This window comes from Sylvia atricapilla, chromosome 2, assembly GCF_009819655.1.
Source record: "Sylvia atricapilla isolate bSylAtr1 chromosome 2, bSylAtr1.pri, whole genome shotgun sequence".
Classification (NCBI taxonomy): domain Eukaryota; kingdom Metazoa; phylum Chordata; class Aves; order Passeriformes; family Sylviidae; genus Sylvia; species Sylvia atricapilla.
The window spans coordinates 65,534,595-65,557,678 of NC_089141.1; the positions used below are offsets into that span (position 1 = coordinate 65,534,595).

Here is a 23,084-nt window from a genome sequence, read left to right on the forward strand (position 1 = left end):
AAGTTGCAAACTAATTCTTAAAAAATCCTGTTGAGTTAATTGCAAGGATGGGCATTTCTTGTAGTATTGTGCTCTGTAAAATATTCTATAAGTCTTTAGCATTAAAAAACCCAATTATACCTTCACAAACTGAAATATTAATGTCTGATAGTAATTTAATGCATGCATTTGGACAGACGTCTAGCCAAGTGTTTCTTCTTGAGGTTTGTTTGTTTCTTGTTATTTGGCTTTTTTTAGTTGATGTGTCTGCTGTTAGGAGTGTGAAAGGACGAAGCAGGCCAGCAGGAGGTCAAGCAGGAAAGCTCTACTTTATTTTTCTGACTCCATATATATACAGTTTTACAAACAGGCCAAGACAGGCTACACAGGTAGCCACCTCTTCAACCTCATTGGTGAACATCACCATCGGTCATCTCTCTCCTCCCAGAGGAGAAGAGTGTAAACATGAGATAATTTGCTAAAAACATACGTAGTTTACTTGAAGCTGCACGAGAACAAAACGCAAACAGTGAAAAGCAGGCAAACTTGAGGCAACAAGTTGAGTGTTAGACTATCCCTAATGCATACTACTTTTGTTAGTGTTAAAACTATTGCTAGGTGTGGTAGTGAAGTCTTAAACAAAAAAAAAAAATTCCAGTGATCTGTTAGATGCATAGATTCTTGTGTTAGATTGTAATTAGAACTATCATTCCAATTCGACAAGTGCTTATGCTGTTTTGATTATTGTACCAATAATATTCCCCTTAGTAAAAGTAACTAGTAAAGAAGTGTACTAAATGCAGATTCATTTGTTTTTAGTATGTTCTTACAATACTGTGTCTTCTGTGGTTTTGAAATATAGGCTGTAAATTTGAGACTTTCAGTTCTCATAGAAATTCAGATGTGTCCTGGTTTAGGGCAAATTTTGGGAGGAAACTTCTGAAGGGTCTCCTCTAGAATGCAGATTTAAGCAGCCCCTCCCCTAACTGGTTCAGGAGAAACAGATGATGGGGATACTGGAGCATAAAGTCACCTCAGACAAGATGATAATGGAAAAAAATGGTATTTCTCTGTTAGAGGTATGTGAAGTCTTTCAAACATATCTCAGAAGTTTTTTTCTATCTGACAGTATTTATATTATAATACAGGTTCAGGAATTTGTAAATTCTTTTCTATATAGAATGTCTCTTTGTGCATATGTGTTAACATTATTTGAAGGGTCAGAAATTGGCTAGTGAGGGTAAACAGGAATATTCTTTCTCATCTTTAAAGATTTCCAGTGGCAGTGGAAATGTGCCATGTGTCTGTAGTGATGTTTTCAAGAGAGAGGGCGGTTGTTCAGTGCAGAACACAGTGCTGGCTGTAATGAATGAAGGAGTTAAATGTATCCTACAGTGCTAAGTGGTTGTCACAGTACTTTTTTTTCTTCCTCACTTCTACAGTCTGACAGAATGAATTGTTATCTACCTCTGATACAGAAAGAGTTGATGATTCATCATTTACAAAGCTCCATTTTGTGTTCAGTGATGTCAGGGAATGGTTTCTTCTCTTTGACCTTTCTTTGGGGCCCTGACATGACCAATGCTGCCCTCCTTCCTGGATATCATATGGGATTTTCCTGAGAGAAAGCAAGAAAATCATGTTTATCAATTACCATATATATGATGTTTGTATGTCTTGTTCCCAATTTCTTCTAGGGAAAAAAAAAAAAAAAACCAAAACCACACACACCAAAAAACAAGAAAACAAAACAAAAAAAGCCCCACAAAAACAACAAAACCAACAAAACCAAAAACAAACAAAACAAAGCCAAAAAAAAACCTGCATGCAAATCTTTTGGAGTGGAAAGATCCAAACACAAGCTGATTGTTCATCATAATGTTGCTTCAGTCTGGCTTGCAACCCACAATTGATTGCCTAGGAAGTGTAGATAAACAAAAAGAATTTTGGATATTTTTCTTGATGTCCCACCTTTTTCCATTCTTTCTTCCCTTTCTTCATCTTACACATTCTAAAAAATATCCCTGCTTCCTGGATGAGATAACATTTCAACTCCTGCCTTCATTATATCCAGATAAGAATAGAGTAACTTACTGCATCTGATTATGATGCTCAAGCACTGGCTTCAGAGTTCAACTACTGAGTACTGGCTGTGGCTTGAGTTTCTCTTGCGCCATAGGTCTTCGTTGCTCATTCTTAGTTACCTTCCAGCATTATTTTTAGGCCTTTGGGCCTAATTTTTGGGAGGTTTGGGGTTTTGAGTTTTTTAGGCCATTAAGGTGTTGAGAGTCAACTGCATAAAGGAAATTATTTTAGCTCATGAACACTGTTGACACTGTGACTTGAAAGTTGCAGAGACAATAAAGCTCACAAAGCATAGAACAAATGGCAGAAGCTGAGTACAGCCTGTCTTTATTCTTTTATGGAATGCCTCTCTTCAGGGTGTCAGGCTAATACAGAGAAGAATTTAGTATCTTGGAAGCAGGCCTTTGTCTTCCTAAAAAGTCTTTTCATTTCCTGAGCTCTGAAACACTATCCCCCAAGCTTTCCCAAAGGAAAGCCATAGTGATCAAAATAATTGACCCTGCCAGTGCTCACGATTCCTGAAGTGCATTGGGAAACAGCACTCACAGATGAGGTACTGAGGTACTGCCTTGTGTGAAAGGATGTTGGATGTGGAGGAACACAGATGTCCTTCTGAAAATGCCTAAGCTTACTTTTTTTTTTCAGGTGAGGGAGTGGAGTTTAACTCTTCTGTGGTAAGCAGAGTGAAAAATAGTGGAGATATGTCACTAGACGGACACAAAAGACCCACCCTTACACTGTCAGGTTGTGCAAGTGAAGAAGAACATTAATTTGGGATTGGGGTTTAAATAGTTTTTGGAGTTTGGTCAGTGATTGGGCCATGAGGTTGACACCTCTTTGACCCCACTGGTCAACTTAGAAGTCTTATCAATTTGTTCTTCCCCCAGGAAGGAATGTACAATTTTTAAAACATCATTTTTTGTTTATGTTATAATGGGTGAGAACTCCAGTACAGAAATGTAAACATCAGAAGGCTGAAAAAATCAGGGCAACAGAGATAGTGTACATGCTTGGAAAACTTACTCCTATAGCCTCAGAAGGTGGGAAAATAGGATTCAGTTTGTGTCTTTCTGTAAAGACAATATCCCAGAAAGGCTTTCACAGAGGCAGCAAAGGAGGAATGTTGAGCTTGTAATGCTGCATAGCAAAGAATAAGCACAAGGATAAATATGAAGGAATTGTAGGTGACCACTGTGAGAGCACTTTGTGAATGGCTTCTTCTAGTTTAAAATATCTCCAACTATGTAGCCCTCTTACTGAGTTTAAATAGGTAAATATGTTGCACAGGGAAAATCGTAAGTTTTTTGGGGTTTAGAGTACTTATTCATATGACTAGCTGAAGGACTGCCATAGGTCAGTCTTTATATGTTCTTCAGTAATTGAAAGCTAAGAAAACCATGTTGGTTTACTGCTCAGTTTCTTAGTTCTTGTTACAAGGAAACCTTTACTGTCTCCAAGACAGAATAGGGTGCTACAATGCTGAAAACATGTGACAGTTGTTTGTGCCTTATACCTTATCTTGCTGCACTGAAAATGCAGTTTCTCACTTCGACATTTTCCTTACTTGAAGGACCAACAGAGTGAGTAGAATCTAATGGCTGTTTCGGTAAACTGTAAAAAAAGAGAAGTGTGTATAACAGCTTATATAGAAGACTGGATTGATCCAGCTCGTCCCTGTTATGAGTGACTTTTTAGATCATGGAAACAGGTCTGTTAAGTGTTTTTCACAGAATAACACAGTATTCTGTTTAAAATTAATGGTTCAGTATGAACGCCTCAGGACTCTGCTGGAAGCATTTTGAAGCTCTTGCTCACTGGTTTCAGAGGAAGCCTAGGTCAGCTGTGTGCTTTTTTTGCCTTGCTGCATGTGGGATACCCTGGTTGAATATGTACAGCAGTGCCTGGGCATACTGAGTGTTAAGTCTCAAAACTGCTTTATGGATATGTGAAAAATACATGCCTCTCATTTTGAAGAACAGGAACACTAACTGAGTCAGTGTTGCTCTTTTAGAAACCATTAAGTAATGAACACAAGTAGAAGGATAAGAATTTTCTGGATGTAAGTTTTCTCATGTTTTTGAAGAAGAATTGTGGCTATATTCTTTGAACTTTATTATGGCATCCTGAAGTTCAGAACCTGAGGATATTAAAGAATTTGTAATAAGTTTTGATTTTCCCGAGGGAGTCTATTATAATGAATCATCTCTTGTTTGAACAAGATCATACTGTGGCCATTCTAAGTGAGGACTAGTTGGTAAAGAAGAATAGTGCAGCTTATATAAGATCCAGCTATCTCTGTGCTCCTGGAGTGCCTTTTGACCTGCTGCACAGAACTAAAGTTTTTACAGCTGCTACATATGACTGAAATGATGCTGTCTCTAAGATGTACTGAAAAATTATTTCTTAATTTTAATTCCATAAATGTAATGATAAAAGTATAAAGCAATATATCCTTATAGCTCTCCAAAAATAAAATAATGTTTGGGTGGTTCCCTTATTTCTAAAAAGGAATTTCACTTCTGAAATGGACTTGGTTATGTTACATGCTTCTAGAAATGATGTGTAAAGAATTAAAAGCAAAATATTGTGGTTTTGTGTTTTTAATATAGATTAATAAGAATTGGATACTTTAGGAAAGGAATAACTTTCCCTTTATTGATGATGATTCAATCAGTTACATTTTACTCAGTGTCTTACAATTGTTTAGGGCAAAATTACCTTCAATACAATAAAGTTTAAAAGATTCTTGTGCTTTAATGAAGCAGTTAGAAAATACTGATTGTCTTAATTGCTTTATTTCCATGTTCTCCTTTCAGTTTCCTAAAGCTTGAAGAGCATTAATTTTTTGCAGAGGAAAGTTGTAACTGTGGTTTTGTTGTGATATAGAGATACTTTAATGCATTCAGCAGAAGTACAATAAAATGTAGATGCTGTGGGTGTTGGATTTACATTTGTGCTTAGAGGATGATCGCAACAATCGGTTCTTCCCACAAAAGCTCTCTTGACTTGTGCATCTGAGAGTCTGGATATGTTTGTGCATTTTGCCAGTTTTATGTTTTCGTGGTTCCAACTTTTATATAAATACCACAGTAAAATGTGGAAAAATCCAGCTCTTGAGTATAATGCCTTAGTATTTAAAATGTGACATTCCTGAACTATTTGTAGATGCTGTCCAACTTTAATTTCAAACTCCTATTTTGTTTCAGTTTTTGTCCTCATTTAGTTTTTACATGCATGTGAGAGTAGAAAAGCACATAGCTGCTTAGACAATATTTCAATTGTACATTTACTACATACGTTTATAATAAATTTCACCCTTTCTTTATCATATCCCACTTACCCTTTCTGCATTTCTGTAAGCCTGAAAAATCAGTTTTTTCTAGTGGCTCTGTAACTGTGTTGGCAGAAGTAGGATTTTAAAGTCATGTTAAAGATAACTGCTCTGTGCTTTTTTCAGTGCCTAACAGTTAGTAGGCTGAAGTAGTTTTACCAGCAATGAAAACAGAATAGCTTATGCCACATGCTGCGTAGGTAAAGTGCCTAGAAGTGCCTATTGTAGTGTTTTTGCTATTAACCAACATTTAGACATTCAGATTTACAGTTTGTGATCATTTAGAATAGAATGAGTTAGGCTGGAAGGGGCTTTTGAACCGAACATGGTTCTGTTCAAAACAAGTTGCTCAGCAACCTCTCAGGTTCTGAATTCCTCAAGACACAAACTTCACATCCTCCTGGACAGTGTGTGCTAGTGTTTCACTATATTTGTTATTTTTAAAATTTATTTTTAAATGCCTTCCTTATCAAGCTCAAATTTCCCTGTCTTTCCACCTCTTGTTTCTCGTTGTTTTACTGTGTGTGACTGAGTCTGTCTCCATCTTCTCTGTTCTCTCCCGTAGCTAGTTATAAACAGTAGTAGTCAGGTGAGAAAGAAGGGCCTTCTGGAATACTGGGGCAAGAAGGAGAAATCCATAGGAAGCTCAGATAAAGGTTAGGGGTGTAAAGGAGTTTCTGAAGTGGCTTTTTCTCAACTGGTTAGCTGGAGCAGTGAAAAACCAGGAAGTGTTTCAGCAAGGTCTTTTAAGACAAGAAGCAAAGAGACAACCAAAACTATGTCAACAATCTGTAAAAATAAAGTGAAAAAGTGAATACTAGATACAGACGGGTGGGAGTGTTTGTGCTGGTGTTATTGTTCTTCCTGAGCTCCTCTAAGACTTTTATATAGCCAAGTATTTTTCTTTTTTTCCTTTTTTCTAAGGTAAAAGCTCAAAGACCTATAAATTAAGAATTGTCAGCAGTGTGATAAGAAAAAGATTGAGAAAAAGATTCTGATACTCTCTTGTGCAGATCTAGAGAAATACGAAGCTGCTCTTTTATCTTGCATACATAGTATCAGTAAGTTAAGGGAAAGTGAACAGCTGAAAATGAGTGAGCCCTCAAAGAACCCTAACTGTGTAGGTTATAGTAGGTATTTGTAGAATAATATTGCTTGAATAATCCCTAAATAATTGGAAAGGAAAACAGCAGAGATCTCTCACATTTTTAGACAGTGATGCTGTATAAAAAGCATACTGAACTTCCTGCTGTCCTAAAACAGGAATGACTTTGTCTTCCTATCCTGCCATCTATTGTTCATCTGTTACCCATCTGTCACTCTCTTACACAGGGACTTACGCTGCACAGTTTTTAAAATCTATTTATAATAATTTTCAGAAGGTCATTTCTATCTTTTTTCTATCTTTTTTTCCAGGACTGAATGAAACCCTTTTGACACACAGAGAAATATCTTCTTTGCCTAGTTTGGTTTATGATTCTACAGTAGAGCTTTTAGCCTGGTTGTGTGTTAAGGTCACTGCTTGTCATACTAAGCCTATGCTCTTGTTGTTCTCTGTAGTGCTGACCATTATTTTTCATTGTCGCTCTCATTGTTTACTGGAAGTTCAAATTTCTCAGATTGTAAAGTTTCTAGGTGGTATGGTAACTTGAATAATGAAAGGTGCCTTGTATCCGTGGAGTTTGTTCCCTTAAATTCTTAGTTCAGGAGTTTGAGTAAACCATTCTTGGGTTTAGTTAGGATTTTGTTGACTTGGGGTTTAAAGAAGTTGGTTTTATTGTTGTTAGTTGGTTGCTTGGTGGGCTTTTTTTTCCCCCAGTGGTGTAGAAAATGACAAGAGAGTCTAAATCACTTATTTGTCCAGTAACTTAAAGCCATCCTTTATATTTTTCTTTTCTGGTTTGTGGGGTCTTTTTCTAGGTGAGTGCTGTGGGTTTTTTTAATTTTTGTGCATTTGTGCCTTTATTTTATGTAATGTGGCAAAATATCAAATGATATTGGAATAGAAAATGGAATTTTTTCAGTTGTGTTACTTTTCCTGCAATAAAAACATAAAAATGATAGATTAATGGCTGGCTTAATAAGAGAAGTTCTATAAGTGCAATAAATATTTTAATGTACCCATCCATGTAGTCTCTTCTCTTTTGAATTTTTTTTTTTTTTTGCCATTCACAAAGTGGTAATTATCTTCACAATGTAGAAAGTTATAATAGAAGTTCAAAAGTGATGATGAGTCTTCTGTTTCATCAGTTACTGAATCCTTAACGCTTCCTCTTTTCCCTTTCATTTAAAGATCTGTATATGCCACAGTGTACAATTACTTTTTTCTTGTAAGTGTGGATGGTCACTGTGTGTGTATGCTAACAACAGTTCCTGAATTCAGTTAGGTTCCTCCAGACTGATGATGAAAGATTTCAAACTGTCTTAGATTATCTCTGTAGTTATTAATTCTGCAGCTGTTGTTGTGATGCCTAGTTTACATGAGTACAAGAAGAATATCCAATTAAAAAGTGAGCATCCAGTCTTCAAAATATATTACTCCATCATAGTTTGAAGGGATTTTTCTTGTAAAAGGTGCACCTACTGAAATGTGTATCTTGTGTGGTTTTGCTCCTAATGTCCTTTTGCTTGTAGGAGCTCCAATATGAGCACTGGTGCCAAGTATTCTGAAGTCATGGAGTCAAATAATACCATATGGAGTCAAATGATACCATACAAAACAACGTTTGTTCATATATGCTCTGACTGATGGCTCTGATGATTTCTAGTTAACATGAATATTCAGTACTTCTCTGTTTTGTGACAGAACACTTTTAAGATGTTTGAAATGCTTTCATGCTTCAGTAAATTCACCTTAAATTTTAGAAAGCATGGGTTGTTTTAATGTATTTCACATTGTGGATACTCTGTTACGCTTTTGAAGAGATAGGTGTTTGGGTGTACTTGTTTAATATTATGCTTTCTTTTTTCTTTTCCAGTTCCTGAAACAGTTGGGTATACATCCTGACTGGCAATTTGTAGATGTTTATGGTATGGAACCAGAACTGCTTAGCATGGTGCCAAGACCTGTATGTGCAGTGCTACTTCTTTTTCCAATAACAGAAAAGGTAAATGTTTATTTAATAATCAGTTAGTTGATTTGGTCATAAGTGAAATGGGAAGGAACGTTTGAATCCTGTACTTTGGTGTCATATGAGAATCAAGATGAGACTCAAGCTTTATTCAAGAGACTTCTTCATCAAAAATAACACAAAAAATTTCATCTTTCAGAACCTTCTTTTGATGACCTTGCATGTATATTTCTGATTTCTTTCCAAATCAGAGTGGGAAAAGCTAATGTAGAAGCACAGAGAAATATACCTCACACTTTTTCATTACGGATAATTTAGGGTATTTTTTTATAATAAGCACTGTGAAATGGCTCAATTATCTAATTTTAGCAGAAAGCTCCAATAGATAAGGAAAACAAGAAATAGGATGTAGGACCATATGCAACTCCTTTTTGAATTTTTGTCCTGTTACACTGACAATCCTTCAAACTTCAATCCCGTTTCAGTTCAGTCATCAATACTGATGTGGCTTTCACTTCTTGGACAGATGGGACATATTAAAATGAAAGACAATATATCTCTGTCTTTCACTATGTTGGACTTTGAAGAACTTGCTTTGGTTAAACCTCCAATGTGCTTATTTTGTGTCATCACATGCTTTTTATGTGATTCATATGGATCTTTCAATTTATAACACTATTACATGATTGTGATAAGGTCAGCCAAAAAGGTTGAAGTGAATCTGTCCACAATTCATTCTTTTAATATGTCTCTCAAAAAGAATATGTAGCTTATAAGGACAAATCACTTAGCTATTGAAGCTTAACTTCTACAACAAAAGGTGTTTAAATGGAGAGGAGTGATAGGCCAGTCTTCTTACACATTATGTCCTGTAAACATCTGTATCCTCAGCCTCTCCAAAGCAGCTATGCAGGCAGTACTTTTCAAGCTTGATTTCAGCACCTTGATAGTTTTGAGCTTTACCAAACTTTCAACTGACCTGTCTTCAGGAAATGTCCTTTCTTTCACCTTTGAGGCACTGTTTTCTGTGTGCTGTGGTTTCTGTCTGGCTGTTTGAGCTACAGGTCTGAGCTCCTTTCGTGACTGTCACTTTTCTTTTGGCTTCCTGCTTGTGCAAACCTTTTTTTGATCATGCTATGGGAGCATTATCCCATGGTAAAGAACGACCTTGCTCTTGTTACAGAAGGTGTGTCTGGTTTCATCCTAAAGAAATATATGACAAACAAAACAAAGAGAAACAAGTATGCTCTGTTGCGTCAGTCAGTCAAATCTGAGAACCGCCAAATGTTCAGCATGTTAAACCTTCTGAAACATAAGGACACAAGTTTCTATCAACTGTTTAGCCTGGCTGTGTGAAGGGTGAATGTTTCATGGAAAGTCCCAATGTTCTAAAGCTCTTGTTGGTCAGTGTGAACTCCATAAGACTCTTGAGCATTATTTTGTATATCTGGAGTAGTTCTTCCTTCCTCAGCCTTCCTTTTAGAACGGCCTGTACAATTACACTTTTATTTAATTTATGATTTATTTGTTTCTTGGATGTGCCTACATTTATGAAAGTGCCTATTAGTTTTGCTGCCTTTGTAAACACTTTTCTCGCATGTATGTCTGTTCTTCTGTCTGGAAGTTCAGTTGTTTTGTGGTTCCTGTATATCAGTTTCTTTGAACTTGCTTTTAGGGCCAGCTACTCTTGTTAGCATACAGATAATTTTAGGATTGTTGTCCACTTTAAAGGTCAACGGGTTTCTTAGTCTGCGTAGGAGTTTGTAGACAAAGTAAGTATTGTGGGTCTGGGCCATTTTGGGCCTAGTGAATGAATAGATCTAAATGAATATAAATTATGGGATATAGCTTAGGTTAGGAGGAACCTCTTCAGGTGATCTCATCTAACCCTTGCTCAACACTGTATTTTTGGTATTCTCAGCATTGATATATTTATTTTTGCTGTGGATTTTATTTTGGTTGGGAGGGAATGAATGGCAGCTGTATTGTTCATCTCTCTAGTCTGAACATTTTGTCCAATTAAACTCTATGAATTTTTTATCTCAGTTAAGGTTATTTTTGTTAGCTTGTTAGCTGAACCAAATTAAAACAGTTTATAATGTTCTTGCTATTACTTAGGAAAAGTTTTTTGGTTTTGTTTGTTACTGACAGTACAGAGAGCCCAGGGAAAATTTCTCAGGAGTTTGCAAGAAGAGTTCCTTGATAACATTCTGCATTCATACTTCACTTTCATCATTACTTGTATAAAAAACCCTACTGCTTCAGAATTTTTTTTTTTTTTGGTCTGCAAAAGTACCTAGTAAAAGACGCAAAAGAGGAAGACCTGTCTAGGACATTTGTGGATTTATTTCTTTCTTTTTCTCTTTGAAATTAAAATTTAAAGAAAGAAAATAAACAAAACCCTCGCACAAATCCAGTCAAAAAAACCACAACATCTCCCCAAAAGAACCAACAAATCACAGTCAGCAACAAAAGAATCCCCAAAAACCAACACGCTATTGCAGAGTATAACAGATTTTAGTCAAATATGATCTTTATAAAACAAGTACTTTAGATTGTTCAGTCAAAGCAAATTCTCTTTTTACTACAGAAAGTGAAAGCTTACTTTATGAATATGGCTTCAGAAGGGTCTATTTTTGGGCCTTGGGTGTTATATAGATCTTATTTTATACTCCTGGGAAAAATGAAATGTAACAGTGGAATTTTTAAGGAATGTTTCACAATGATTAATCACCTGAAGTATTATGGTTTTCTTGATAGCACTTTGACACCTGTGTCTTTAAAAAGCCTTTAGTTGCATTGAAGAGAGATGGTGACATGAGCTCAGATCAAGGAGATACTTGGAAAATTTTGTTATGTTAGATAACACATATTCAAAATGATGTTTCAAGTGTGAAGGCAGAAACAGTATAGAGCAGTTCAGATGAGTTCACCTTCATGAGTTAAACATTTCAAATGGCAGTATTAATTAGCTGTTGTGTTTTATAAATTGTTTTGTCTTGGATAATGTAGCTAATTGTACTGTTTGTGAAATGTCTTAAACTTTTCTTCTAGTATGAAACCTTCAGAACAGAGGAAGAAGAGAGAATAAAAGCTAAAGGACAAGATGTCAAATCATCAGTGTATTTCATGAAGCAGACCATTAACAATGCTTGTGGAACAATTGGGCTAATTCATGCTATTGCGAACAACAGAGATAAAATGAACTTTGGTAAGATTTTTTTGGTTTAGTTTTCGTTGGCTTTTCCCTTTTTTTTCCTCAACTGTGGGAAGCCATGAAGGGAAGGCTGTGTTTTATACTACTTTTTCTACACATTTATTAAGGCTAAAGGAATGCATTTCTACCTATAATTACAAAATTAATATTTTATACTCATTTATGAACTAAAGCACTTGGAACATTGCAAAGTGCATCAGGAGCAGTTTGCAATCAGCAGTTTGCATCTTAAAAATACAGTGAAATTCTTTCTTCTGATCTTTTGTTGGATTCTGTAAGCTGTGAATGATGTTGGAATTAAAACATGACACTAATGATGTATTTTTAAATTTTTTTTAAGAAACTAATTCTTCACTGAAAAAGTTCCTAGAAGATTCATTATCTATGACTCCTGAAGAGAGGGCAAAATACCTAGAAACCTATGAAGTTAGTATCTTGTGTTTTTACTTTTATTTAAAATGGTGTAAGAATTACTTACATGAGTAGGTACTGTCCTTGGGGGTTGACTTGGTGAAGCACTTAAACAAGTTTGTTTTTACATTGAGCTTGAAACTCTGCTTTGGTATTTTAGAGTACATAGCTCAGTCAGCAGAATGGATTTTGTTAATGTTCTCATCCATAATAATTCCCTGGCTTAGTTTAAAATGACTTTGAAATGCATGAAAAATGTGTGTATAATCTTTTTTTTTTTTTTTTTTTTGTGGGTTTAGGATGTAGTTTAATGGTCAATTTAAGCTGAACTGGGGCTATTGTTGGAAGGATAGTCCTTTTTGCTGCCTCTTAATTTGTGCCTTCTAGTCATATCTCCATGCCTTTAGCAGTTGAGGCACACAAAGAGCTGATTTGGCTGAAATATGATCTCCTTCCCCTACCATAAGATGAGCTAGCTGATAATGTGGTTAGCCACATCATTAGTGCTGTTTGAAAAGATGTGGCAGAAACATCTGGCCAGTGGTGGATGGAGGACAGTGCTGTTGCTCCTGATGGTAATGATGGTCCTCTCTCAAAATGAAAACCTTGACGATTTTCAAGTCAGAGTTCACTTCTAGCATATTTTGAAGCCCTCAGGAATATGAGTGTTAACTTCTGGCTAAAGGAAGTAGTAACAAACAGAAGTAGCAGAGATTTTTGACATTTTCTATGGAAATGTTGGACACAAAATGACTGATCAGAGCTTCTAACTAAATGATTTTTTTCTGCTCAAGATGATAGATAAAAAATGCTTGTACTATTTTCTGTGTGCAGAAGTGCCATTACAAACTCTCAGATATTTGACCTGAATTGACTGTTATGAGACTGAAGTAGTGGGCTTCTGAGATCCTAGGAAGTGGAGATTATTTGTTTATTATCTTTCCCGTTTATTATAAGCACTGAACAAAAACAGTTACATTTATGCAATTGATAAAATGAAGTGCAAAAATGATTCTTACAAACTGAAAGTCTCATGAAAAGTCTGATTGAAATATATTTTAATTTTAGGCTATTCGTGTCACTCATGAATCCAGTGCCCATGAAGGTCAGACTGAGGTATCCATTTTTTTAAAAAGTCTTTGTTTATATCTACTTTGAGTTGCATATAATTGACATGAAAGCAATCATATATTAAAGGTTTACAGTGGAATTGAGATTATTGCTTGGTTTTCAGTATTGTGTCATTAGTCCAAAATTAAGTGGCATTGCTGTGGGGGAAGCCAAACTTGAAGCTTGGGGTCTTTTTGTTTGTTTATTTGTGGATTTTGGTGGTGGGCATTGTTTGCATTTGGTTTGTTCAGCGCTGATTGAACATGAAAAATCTTTCTAAACTTCATTTCAGAGTAAAACAGTAAAACTTGAGGTTTTGATGTTGCACATTTGCAGGTGAGACTATAAGATTGATAGTAACCATACAAGTGTAGTGAACATTTTATGAGAGCTTGAAAAGCTGTAATTCAGGAAAAGAAATAGCCCAATAATTAGTTTGCAGTTGTGTGTGTGCTGTTTGTATACAATACAAATTCAGATAAATTCTCACCCGTATATACATTTATAGGCATTTATACCCCATCAGATTGTGTGATACGGAAGAAATAACCTGAAATAATCATAAACTTGGACATTCAACATTTGTCTCCTTCAGTCATGCTAAGTCAGTTTTCCGCCTTTCTAGTTTAGATTTTAATATCTGTTCCACAAAAACCCTGATTACATTGTTGCTGGCACTGCTTTGTTTGACAAAAAAAACGACTTCTGTGTTTGGCTGTGGCTCCACTGACTCATCCATTCTCTCTTTTTTTAAGTGCAGTAGGTGCAGTAGGTTGGTTTGTTTTTTTTGTGCAGTGTCTTCTATACAGTGTAGGAGAAAGCAATGCAATCCTTTCTGTTCCCCCTTGACCTGTCTGGAAATAAAAAATATGAGAATTTCTTTAACTGTTTCTGTTATACATACTCAGCTTCCTTGGTAGAATTTTCTTTAAAAAAACACAGCACTTGCTCTTCTTTCCATGTTCCCTAAATTAGTCGAGGTTCTATATTTCAAGAAGATTAATCAGAGCAAATTTGTATTTTTTCCTTTTCTAAGTAAGAGACTCAAAAAATCTGGTGCTTTTTTTTTTTCCCAAATGAGTCCATTTCTAGATACTCTTGGCCAGCACAGAAAAAGTGATTATTCCAATGAATTGCTGAAGACTGAATCTTTTCCTAGGATACTTGTGAAAGAGAAACTTGGTTAGTTACTTTGATGTACTGTGAGGTTCCTGTAAGGAACGATCTGTCTCTGCATACTTCTGGCAAATATTATGGAATGATTAGGAGAAAATGCAAGGGGCTGAGTGTTTTGAGAGTCTTCATGAAGATTCAGGAAGCAACTAAGTGATGATGGAATATCCTAATAATGGACAGTTAACTTCTTGAACTTCCACTAATTAATTTGTTTCCCGATCAAGATAACCATGATACAAAAGATTGATAATTGTGTGGAAAGATGAAGACTTTTTTTCATAATAAAAAATTACAAGGTTGTCTTAGCAACCATGCCTAAACACAGATATTGAATAGCTAGTTTCCTGGCCAGTTATTAATTATTCTATTTTGTATAAGTCTATCTGTAAGTAATTCAATATGAATATTTTTTAGACTGGCGAAATGACTTTTTCCTGTCTTTTTGTTTCCAAAGTTGAAATAGTACAAAGACTGAATACATTTCCCAGGATCATTCTTTCAGAATAGTTCTCATCCATCAACCAAGGAGGGAAGAAATAAACGAGTTTTGTTACTGGAACATCAAATTGCCTGGAAATCCTGTCCTACCAGACGGTAGTTAAACAAGGCAGCAAGGCCTCTTCCCCATTCATTGGTACCTGAGGACTTGCTTTACTTTACGGTAAAATTCTTTTAAAGTGATACAAAATATGAAACATGAATATGCTGAGAAGTGTAACTGAGAGTTGAAGTGAGTTAATCTCTTCTTCCTTCCATGGGTACATTTTAAATGTCACTGTGTACTTTCCATGTAGTGGTTGAAGGAGCTCATAAAAGCATGATCTTTCAGATGCTGAAGTTAGCATGTACAGGTCAGAGGAGGTTGTTGGCTTATCCTGCGGGGTAACTTGAGGAATTCTAGCACCTTTTGGGAAAGAAAGAAAGAAAGAAAGAAAGAAAGAAAGAAAGAAAGAAAAAAGAGAATCCTATTCCTCCTGCATATCCATTACTTGTTATGATTATTTTCCTGAGAATTAAAGTTCCTTTAAGAGCACTGGAAAGGAACTTGGTTGCCTTCTTATGACTGGGGTTTTTGACCTCCATGCACTCAACTGTCCAAATAGCCAAGGCATGTTGTATAGAAATCTTTCCTTTGAATAAAGTGGCTTACTTGATGATAATGAGTGCTGTATAATTAGTGCTTTGTGAACAAAAAGTCCTTTTTAGGTCTCTTACAGATTTAAAGATTAAGAAAATATGCAGGCCTACTTTTTCTTAGGATGATTAATTTGGCTTGTGTTCTTCATGAGAAAGCCTGCTCTGTGGGTAGTTCTCTCCCTTAGAAAGGTACTCCACACTACTGTCCACTCACATTTTTAGAAGGTCTTGCTTAAACTAATCTGTGTTAGACAGAATAACTGCCAAAAGTGGGATGGATAGCTGTCAATTCCACTGATTTGTTTAGGAAGGAAGGATGTTCCCTTCCACCATGCAAAACACACTATCATATAATTGAGATAAAGTTAAATTTTCTGGAATCATGAGCTGCAGAAGGTTTAAAACTGGCACAGAGTACAGACAGATTCTCTCCTGATAATACTGTTTGGTGGGTTTGGATTTATTTTTTTCTGGGTTCTGATATTTCAGATACTTGAGGAGTCAGTCTTTAATACTTCTGAGTAAAGTTTTTATTTGTTGATTGCCCTTGAGAGTCTTGCTATGTCTTCACAGGCTTTTCTTATAATCTCAGTGACTACTTAGTTTTTACAATATGCTAATGCATTTGCTGCTTTTTTTTTTCTGCTTCGTGTACATAAGTATTTCAAACTTCAAAATAAAGCAAGTCTAGCTAGAAATAAAAATCAGAAGTAATAGAATAAAGCAGTGCTTTCTTCCTGGTATGTGTGTATTCTGTCATCTTGTCTGGTGGGTAGGATTTGTTTCTTAGTATAATCTCTAATAATATTTTTTCTCCTAAATTTTGTATGTTTTAAAGAGTTCTTCTCTGGGGGAAAAAGCCCCACACTTGGCAAGCTTTTACTTGTAGTTGACTTTAGATTCCAGATGGTGACTGCTGGAATTTACAGTGATCAGTTTGCTCTGGGATGTATCATTACTGTAGGATCTATTTGGCTGAACATGAGGATGAATTGCTAAGCAAGTAGATTGAAGCTGAAAACTATAGAATGTTCTGCCTTGATGAGTGCTTTAACAGTCTTCTCAAGTTTGATAGCTGTGATTAATTTGTTTAATTAAAAAACTCCTACTTTTCTTAAAAATCAAAAGAGATTTCTTTCAAGGAGATTAAACTTTTAAGAACTGTTAAGCAGTTTTCATTTTGATAATTCATTTCAAGTGTGCTAATTAAAAGGGCTGCAAAATTGCACTTAATCTTTCAGGCCAGGTTTTGGACCACGTTCTGTTAATTCTTCTGGATTGTCTGACTCCATGTCTCACTTTATTGCTATAGCAGAGCAAATGAATAGCTAAAGCAGTCTTGTGGGTACTTATTTATGGATACGTCTGTGTAAAAAATGTATGTCTGTTTAAAATTACTTTGGTAGCAAGCAGTAAGATCTGGGAATGATTCCACAAAGTGTCTTGTTGGCCTCAAGGGAGGTTTGATTCTGGTCATGTGTTCAAGTACCATAATGAGGGCAATTAATGTAAGATTCCTGTAGCAGTATATCTGTTGAAGTTTATGATGATGAAGCTTACACCTTCTCAAATGACAGGTATTTCATATCCAAAGCTGCCGAAAAATAATCTAGGTCTTTACCTTAAAGCTTCATAGATACAGTGTACTCTTTTCTGTGTGACAGCTCCTGAACTGCAGATATTGTTGAGGGTGGCATTGGTGCCAGATACTCAAGATGCTCTTTATTCTTCTGTGAGTCTTCTGCTGAGCATACATTTCTATTTATAATATCTAGAATGTCTTAAGATGTGGAAAATAGAACCTGTTTCTTTGCAGAGCTGTACACCCTTTAAATCTGATCCTTATTCTATTGCTTTGTGCTGAGCCGCCTTTGAGTTTTCGCTTTTGTTTTGCATTTGGGGTTTTTTCCTGTCTTGTTCTTCAGATGCCTCCTTGAGCAGCTCATGGGCTTTGAAACCCTGTATTGCCACACACCTTAATATTCCTGATACCCTCTTACAAGAAACCAAAACCATCCTCTCCCTTTGAAAAACCACAACCCTTCAAAAATATTAAAATGACAGACAGTTTGTGGATCTGCATTAGCTGTCTAATCAACAGTGATCAATAATAACTAAGTTATGGCAATATCTGAGAGAAAAAAAGTACCAATTTATAGCAGTGACCAGAATGAGGTTCATATCTAACTTTTTTTTGTATTACTATCTTGTATTCCTTACTTTCGAAACAATTGTAAGTAACTGTTTGCAAGTAAGAGATCAGAAAATCTGAGGAGAACATTTTTTAAAAACAGGAAAACGTGTTATTAAATAACAGAGACTTCCAGCTCTAGAGTCTTTTGCAGAGTAAATAAATTTTGAAATTGGAGTTAGGGAAGAAACTTATTTTGTATTCTACCCCCTCGTTTGCATTAATAATATAAAGTTACTATATAGTTGCCTGGGAGAGTAGGAGAGGCGGAAAATGCAAAGGCACACTTTGTGTAGAAATAAGCCAGTAGAAATTGTTTAGATCAATTAAACAATTTCATGCTTCAGGGAAGTTATTCCAAGTATAAAATATTATCTGTACTGATTCTTGAAATAAATGACCTTTTGAATATGTGAATATAATAATGTGAGTAGAAGATACTTTTGTTCTGCTCTCATATTACTGGCATCTATATCCAGTACTTTTGCAACTGTGCTTCATTATAGCTTAATTTTACAGTAAGGAAAATGGCAAGCTATGCCACAGAAATATTTTAAAAAGATTAATTTGCCTTTAGGTAACGAATTAAATCTGGAGAATAATTCGTATTCAATTTCTGCATTTCTCAAGGCTTTGACATGCTTAACTCCTGTTAAAGTGCTATTTCGGTAATAGTATCTGAAGTTTTGGCCAGCTTTGTGTATCTGTGGCTGTTAAAATCGTTCTGGATTGACAGGTTTCCTACAGTATCTTCATGGGCTTCCCAAACAGCTTCCTGAAACAGCTGATCCTGTAGCCTTGTAGGAGCTAAAGCTGGCATAGTGGGGTTACAGGCACACTCCTGAGAAGAGAGAAGAAAGTTTAACAGACTAGACTTAAATCAGCTTTTGTGAACAGCAAATACTAAAATAATTGTGCTGTTAAGTGATTAGCAGGCTGTTTGTGCAACATCAAGGTATCACTAACTGCTGCCAATGGCTTTCCATACCACTTTTTGATGTAAAGTACAAGTGATAGAGTGAACTTTCTATTATGTCCGTGTGGTACTTGTGGCATATGGAACCACTTTCGTGATGGAGGTAAAAGTTATTTTGGACAGGGGAGTTTTAGCAATGTTTATGCATTACTGCTTAGCAGAATGTGATTTGTAGTTTTTGGGAAGTTTACTTGTTTAAGTGTTAATAAAGGATGGCTCAAAATGGTGTTTCAATCAAGCAGATAAACACAAGCAATATGGCCACTTGAAATACCTGTGCTGGTTATTGGTTAGAGAGTAGTAAGACCTGTGTTGGATATTGGCTAGAGGGTAATAAGAGCTTTTGATTTTGTTCATATCTTAAATTCTTAGGAGAAAATTAGGAGCTCTTACATTCATGTATTTTCTTTCCTCTTCCTTAGAGCCTGATGAGAATGTCCATCTAAATAAAGTTTAACCTACAGTGTTTCAGATTAGTTGTTAAGAAGAGGAAGATAGAAGAAAACAGAACTTCAGAATAAAATATATCAGCTATTAAGGAAGGGAGGGCATAGAAGACACTGCCTTTGTTCTGTAACTCCTTCTGTTTGGGTTATTTTAGTGCACTTTGTACATCTCTTTCCCAAGTGACAGCTTTGGCTATTAGAACTGTATCTTGAGCGAAATTAGGCTCAGAATTGAATGGACTGAGATGCAGCATCTGAGCTGCTGGTTCAAGTGGAAACAACATCCTTGCTCCTCATAAGATCGTTATCAAAAATACTGATTAAAAAATCAGCCTTTGAAGAAATCAAAACTGATGTTTATACTGAGAGAGTTAAAAATCACAAATAAGAACATGTCTCAGATGTTCACAAAAAGCTAAAATACACTGGCACACATCAGTATGTTTACTTGGATACGCTTTTTGTTCACGAGTATGATCAGGAATATTTTTAACATGGATTGAAGTTGGCAGCCTCTAAAAACACTACCACAGCTTGATTTCTTCTTTAACTCAAAACATAACTGCAAACTGTAGTCTGTAAACTTGTTTCATGTGCCTGGAGAACTATAATCTTGCTTGGAATGCACAAAGTTAGACTTTGATCACAGTAACAGTCGTTAACATTGGCAAGAGCTAAGTACAATCAATGCACTCTGTTCCCAACTGCTATAAAACTTGAACTTTCAAAGATCTCTGGTTCCCTGGGGCATTACAATTTATTGTTAGAGAAGAAACATAAAGAACTTCCCTTTTGCTCCTGCCAAGAGCATATGGTGGGATTTTTTTTTCTTAAATCACCCGTATTCCTTGATGTCTCTTCTGAATAATCCATAGTCTTCTAAAGAAACATCTTGAGAGAATATAAATTCAATTATGTAACTATTTCATACATGATTTTTAACTTAGCATTAGAGAACAAGCATATAATCTCTCCTATCATGGTGGTGAAATTGCCTAAAATTTTAGCTATGGCTTTTTCTCTTTTACAGTCTACAAAATAAAAGTGTAAAAAAAAGGGCTTACTAGAATCATGTGGAATGTTTTGGAAATGATGCTTGGTTAGTGTGACTCTCTGCATTGCCATGTTATCTAATGTGTTAGTGTTTGAGACATGCATTAATCTGATTTCTATACTGAGCAAATTGTTAATAAGGTATTAATACATTAGAATTGTTATTCTGGATCTTATGCTTAACCATAAAATCTGCATGAAGGAATTCTGATTCCTAGGATGAAACATAACTATAGAGGATATTCGCACCCATAAAGCCACCCATGGATTTAAATAACAAGATTATAAGAAATAAATAACACAAGTGAAAAAATGTTTCTACAGTTTTGCACCCAACATCTCTACCAATCAACTGCCATAAGTTTGTTTGGTTTTGTTTTTTGTTTGTTTGTTTGTTTTGCATCTCTCCAATCCATAATGCTTCCTGTGCTGCTCTTGCACTATCTGTAAGAGACAGCAAGCAGCAGGGTATGCATGTGTGACAGGTGATGGCTGAGTTCACAGTCAGCCTCTTGCCCTTAGGCAGAAAATTATTTGGCTTTCTCTTTTTTTTCTTTTTCTTTTTTTTTTATTAAACCGCTGATTTGGAAGGAGAAAATTAAAATAATTGACAACTCTTAAGACTTGCAACATTTTACCAATATGGCTGAAGCTAGACAGTGGGCTAAAACTACTCAGAGAATTGATGTTGCATCAACTGACTTTGCTCAAGAAAGCACTCCAAAATTGCAGAATTTGGTGTGCAATAATGTTGTTCAATTTATTAAAAAAAAATCTTATGAAGGAAAAACTGTTCGATAAAAAAAATCTAGTTAATTTAGCTTTTGCAGAGCTCCCTAACCTTTGAAATTTTCTTTTTTGTATGATTCCACTTTTTTTTGATCACAGAAGTCACCATTGTGATAATCTAGCTTGACTTTTGCCTAACATAGACCATAGAACTTAATTTTAAATCTTCAGGGAGAGATGAATTACCACTAATTTTGGAAAGATTTTTGGGGTGCTCTGATCTCACCATTTTTCTTGTCTTTTACCTGTATGTCTAGCAAAGTAATACTCTGTAATACTCTTGGAATATTGTCCATTCTTAATCATGGGTTAAACTTACATGGCGAACAGTGTAAATATTTTTTTTACCAGCTGCAGAAGGACTAATTAAACTGACTGGTGCAGATGTTGATCTGCTAGCAGATGTAGCCCAGTTTGGTCTGTAATCTCCATCTCAATACATATTGATGTTGATAATTGTAATGTTGGCAAAACAAGTAGGTCTGTGAGGACTGGAGTTTATGAATCTTAACTTCCTGAGAATTTGCATGTTTTTCAGACTTTTATTGCATGTGTGGAATATCTACAATGAGCTTTTCCTGCAGTCGAAATACACACAGTGTCTCTAGTTCATGTGAATTCTGTGGTGTATTGTTGGAGATGAGCTCATGAAGCATCTTCTGCCTCTGTGGAATTCTTCCTTTGTCAGACTCCTCTGACAACTCAGAGTGTCTCTGTCTGGCTGCTTGTTTTTTTATAAAAACTTGAAGGAACTTAATGTCTCTCAAGATTTCACCACCACCACCAACATAGACTTGAAATGCTGTTGAGAAATTTAAAACACTTGTGAAGGAAAGAGGAGGAAGAGGATTTTTTCAGACAGTGTGATACATAGATTTAATCTGCATGTTAAAAACCAGTAATGATAATGACTAAGAAAGAAGAACACTTAGTTTTAGCTGTAATACAGACCCTTTAAAATATTGTGTTTAATTCAATAATGAGAAATTATTTAAGAAAAACCAAGCTTCAAAAGGTGGTGGGGAAAAGTGATTGATAGATACTAAGTATACCCTCTCCAAGAATAATCTTAAAGCTGTAATAACTCTTACATTGCCCACTTGGCTGGAAAAGTTATACATTTTGTTGTTGCTTCAACCTTCTCCCATCTCTGCTTCAGGGATTACTGTATGGGAACTATATGATGAACAGCATGTTGGGAGGAGTCCCTGCACACTTATGGAACAATTCAACTGAGCAGATGCAGAATATGGGCCAGGGCCCCTGATGCCAGGCTTGTGCCTATGAAACAATGACCAGGACTGAAAGTATGCTATCTCCTTATGTTTCCCAAGTTTCCAGACATGTTATTATGCAGTTAAAGCTCATTTTATCTCTGTCCCAGTGCATCTGGTGTTTCTTTCTACACAGTAGCACAACCTCCAAATGGAGGAAGGAAGAAAAGCTGTTGCTTTGTGTGGCAGCACTGTTCATCATGTCCAGGGAGGTGCAGGTGCCGGCAGGGAAACAGACGAGACAAGTCTCTTTGGTTAAGCAAGAGAGTCCATTTTATTTCCTCCACTGACCCAGAGCCGGGGAGGGAGGAGAAGGTGGAGAGAGAGAAGGCAAGAGAGGCAAGAGAGTGAACCCCAGCTCTGTCTCCCCTTAAGGAGAGGGTCTGGGAGTGGGGCCAAGGGCAGGTGAGGGCATTGAGACACACTGAGGGGGAAGGAACCACAGGCCAAGGTCACCGAGGGAGAGCCAGAAGCGACCAAACCACTGTGCACAGAGCACACTGGAAGCATCCCCTCAGGCAGGAGGGGCAGCCAGAGTTTGTCCTGCCAAGGCCAGACCCCAGGCGTCATACTGAGTGGCTGAAGGGACTCCATAAAAAACCCCTCTCCCAGCACAGGTTGTGACCTGATAGGCAAGGAAGCTTCCAAAGAGGAAGGCAGCATGTGCTGGAACTTTCCACTGTGAGGATGCTCTGGACCTGAGTTTCCAGATAGATGAATTTTTGTAGCCACTAGTAAGTTAATCAATAATATGTACTTTTTTTTAGAAATGGTCATGCAATAGCAGATGCACCTTTCTGCTGTCAGGTCTTCTGTGCATTACACTGAAATAATTTGT

At 36.2% G+C, this 23,084-nt stretch overlaps 1 protein-coding gene across 1 annotated transcript in view; it reads left to right on the forward strand.

The window, feature by feature from the left end:
- UCHL3 (ubiquitin C-terminal hydrolase L3) overlaps window positions 1-23,084 on the forward strand; it is a 42,160-nt gene that overhangs the window by 2,112 nt on the left and 16,964 nt on the right. Inside the window, exons 3-6 of the mRNA XM_066313393.1 lie at window positions 8,374-8,502; window positions 11,521-11,677; window positions 12,024-12,109; window positions 13,163-13,210. Of these exons, the coding sequence (XP_066169490.1) occupies window positions 8,374-8,502; window positions 11,521-11,677; window positions 12,024-12,109; window positions 13,163-13,210 (420 nt within the window). The remainder of the gene's footprint in view (window positions 1-8,373; window positions 8,503-11,520; window positions 11,678-12,023; window positions 12,110-13,162; window positions 13,211-23,084) is intronic.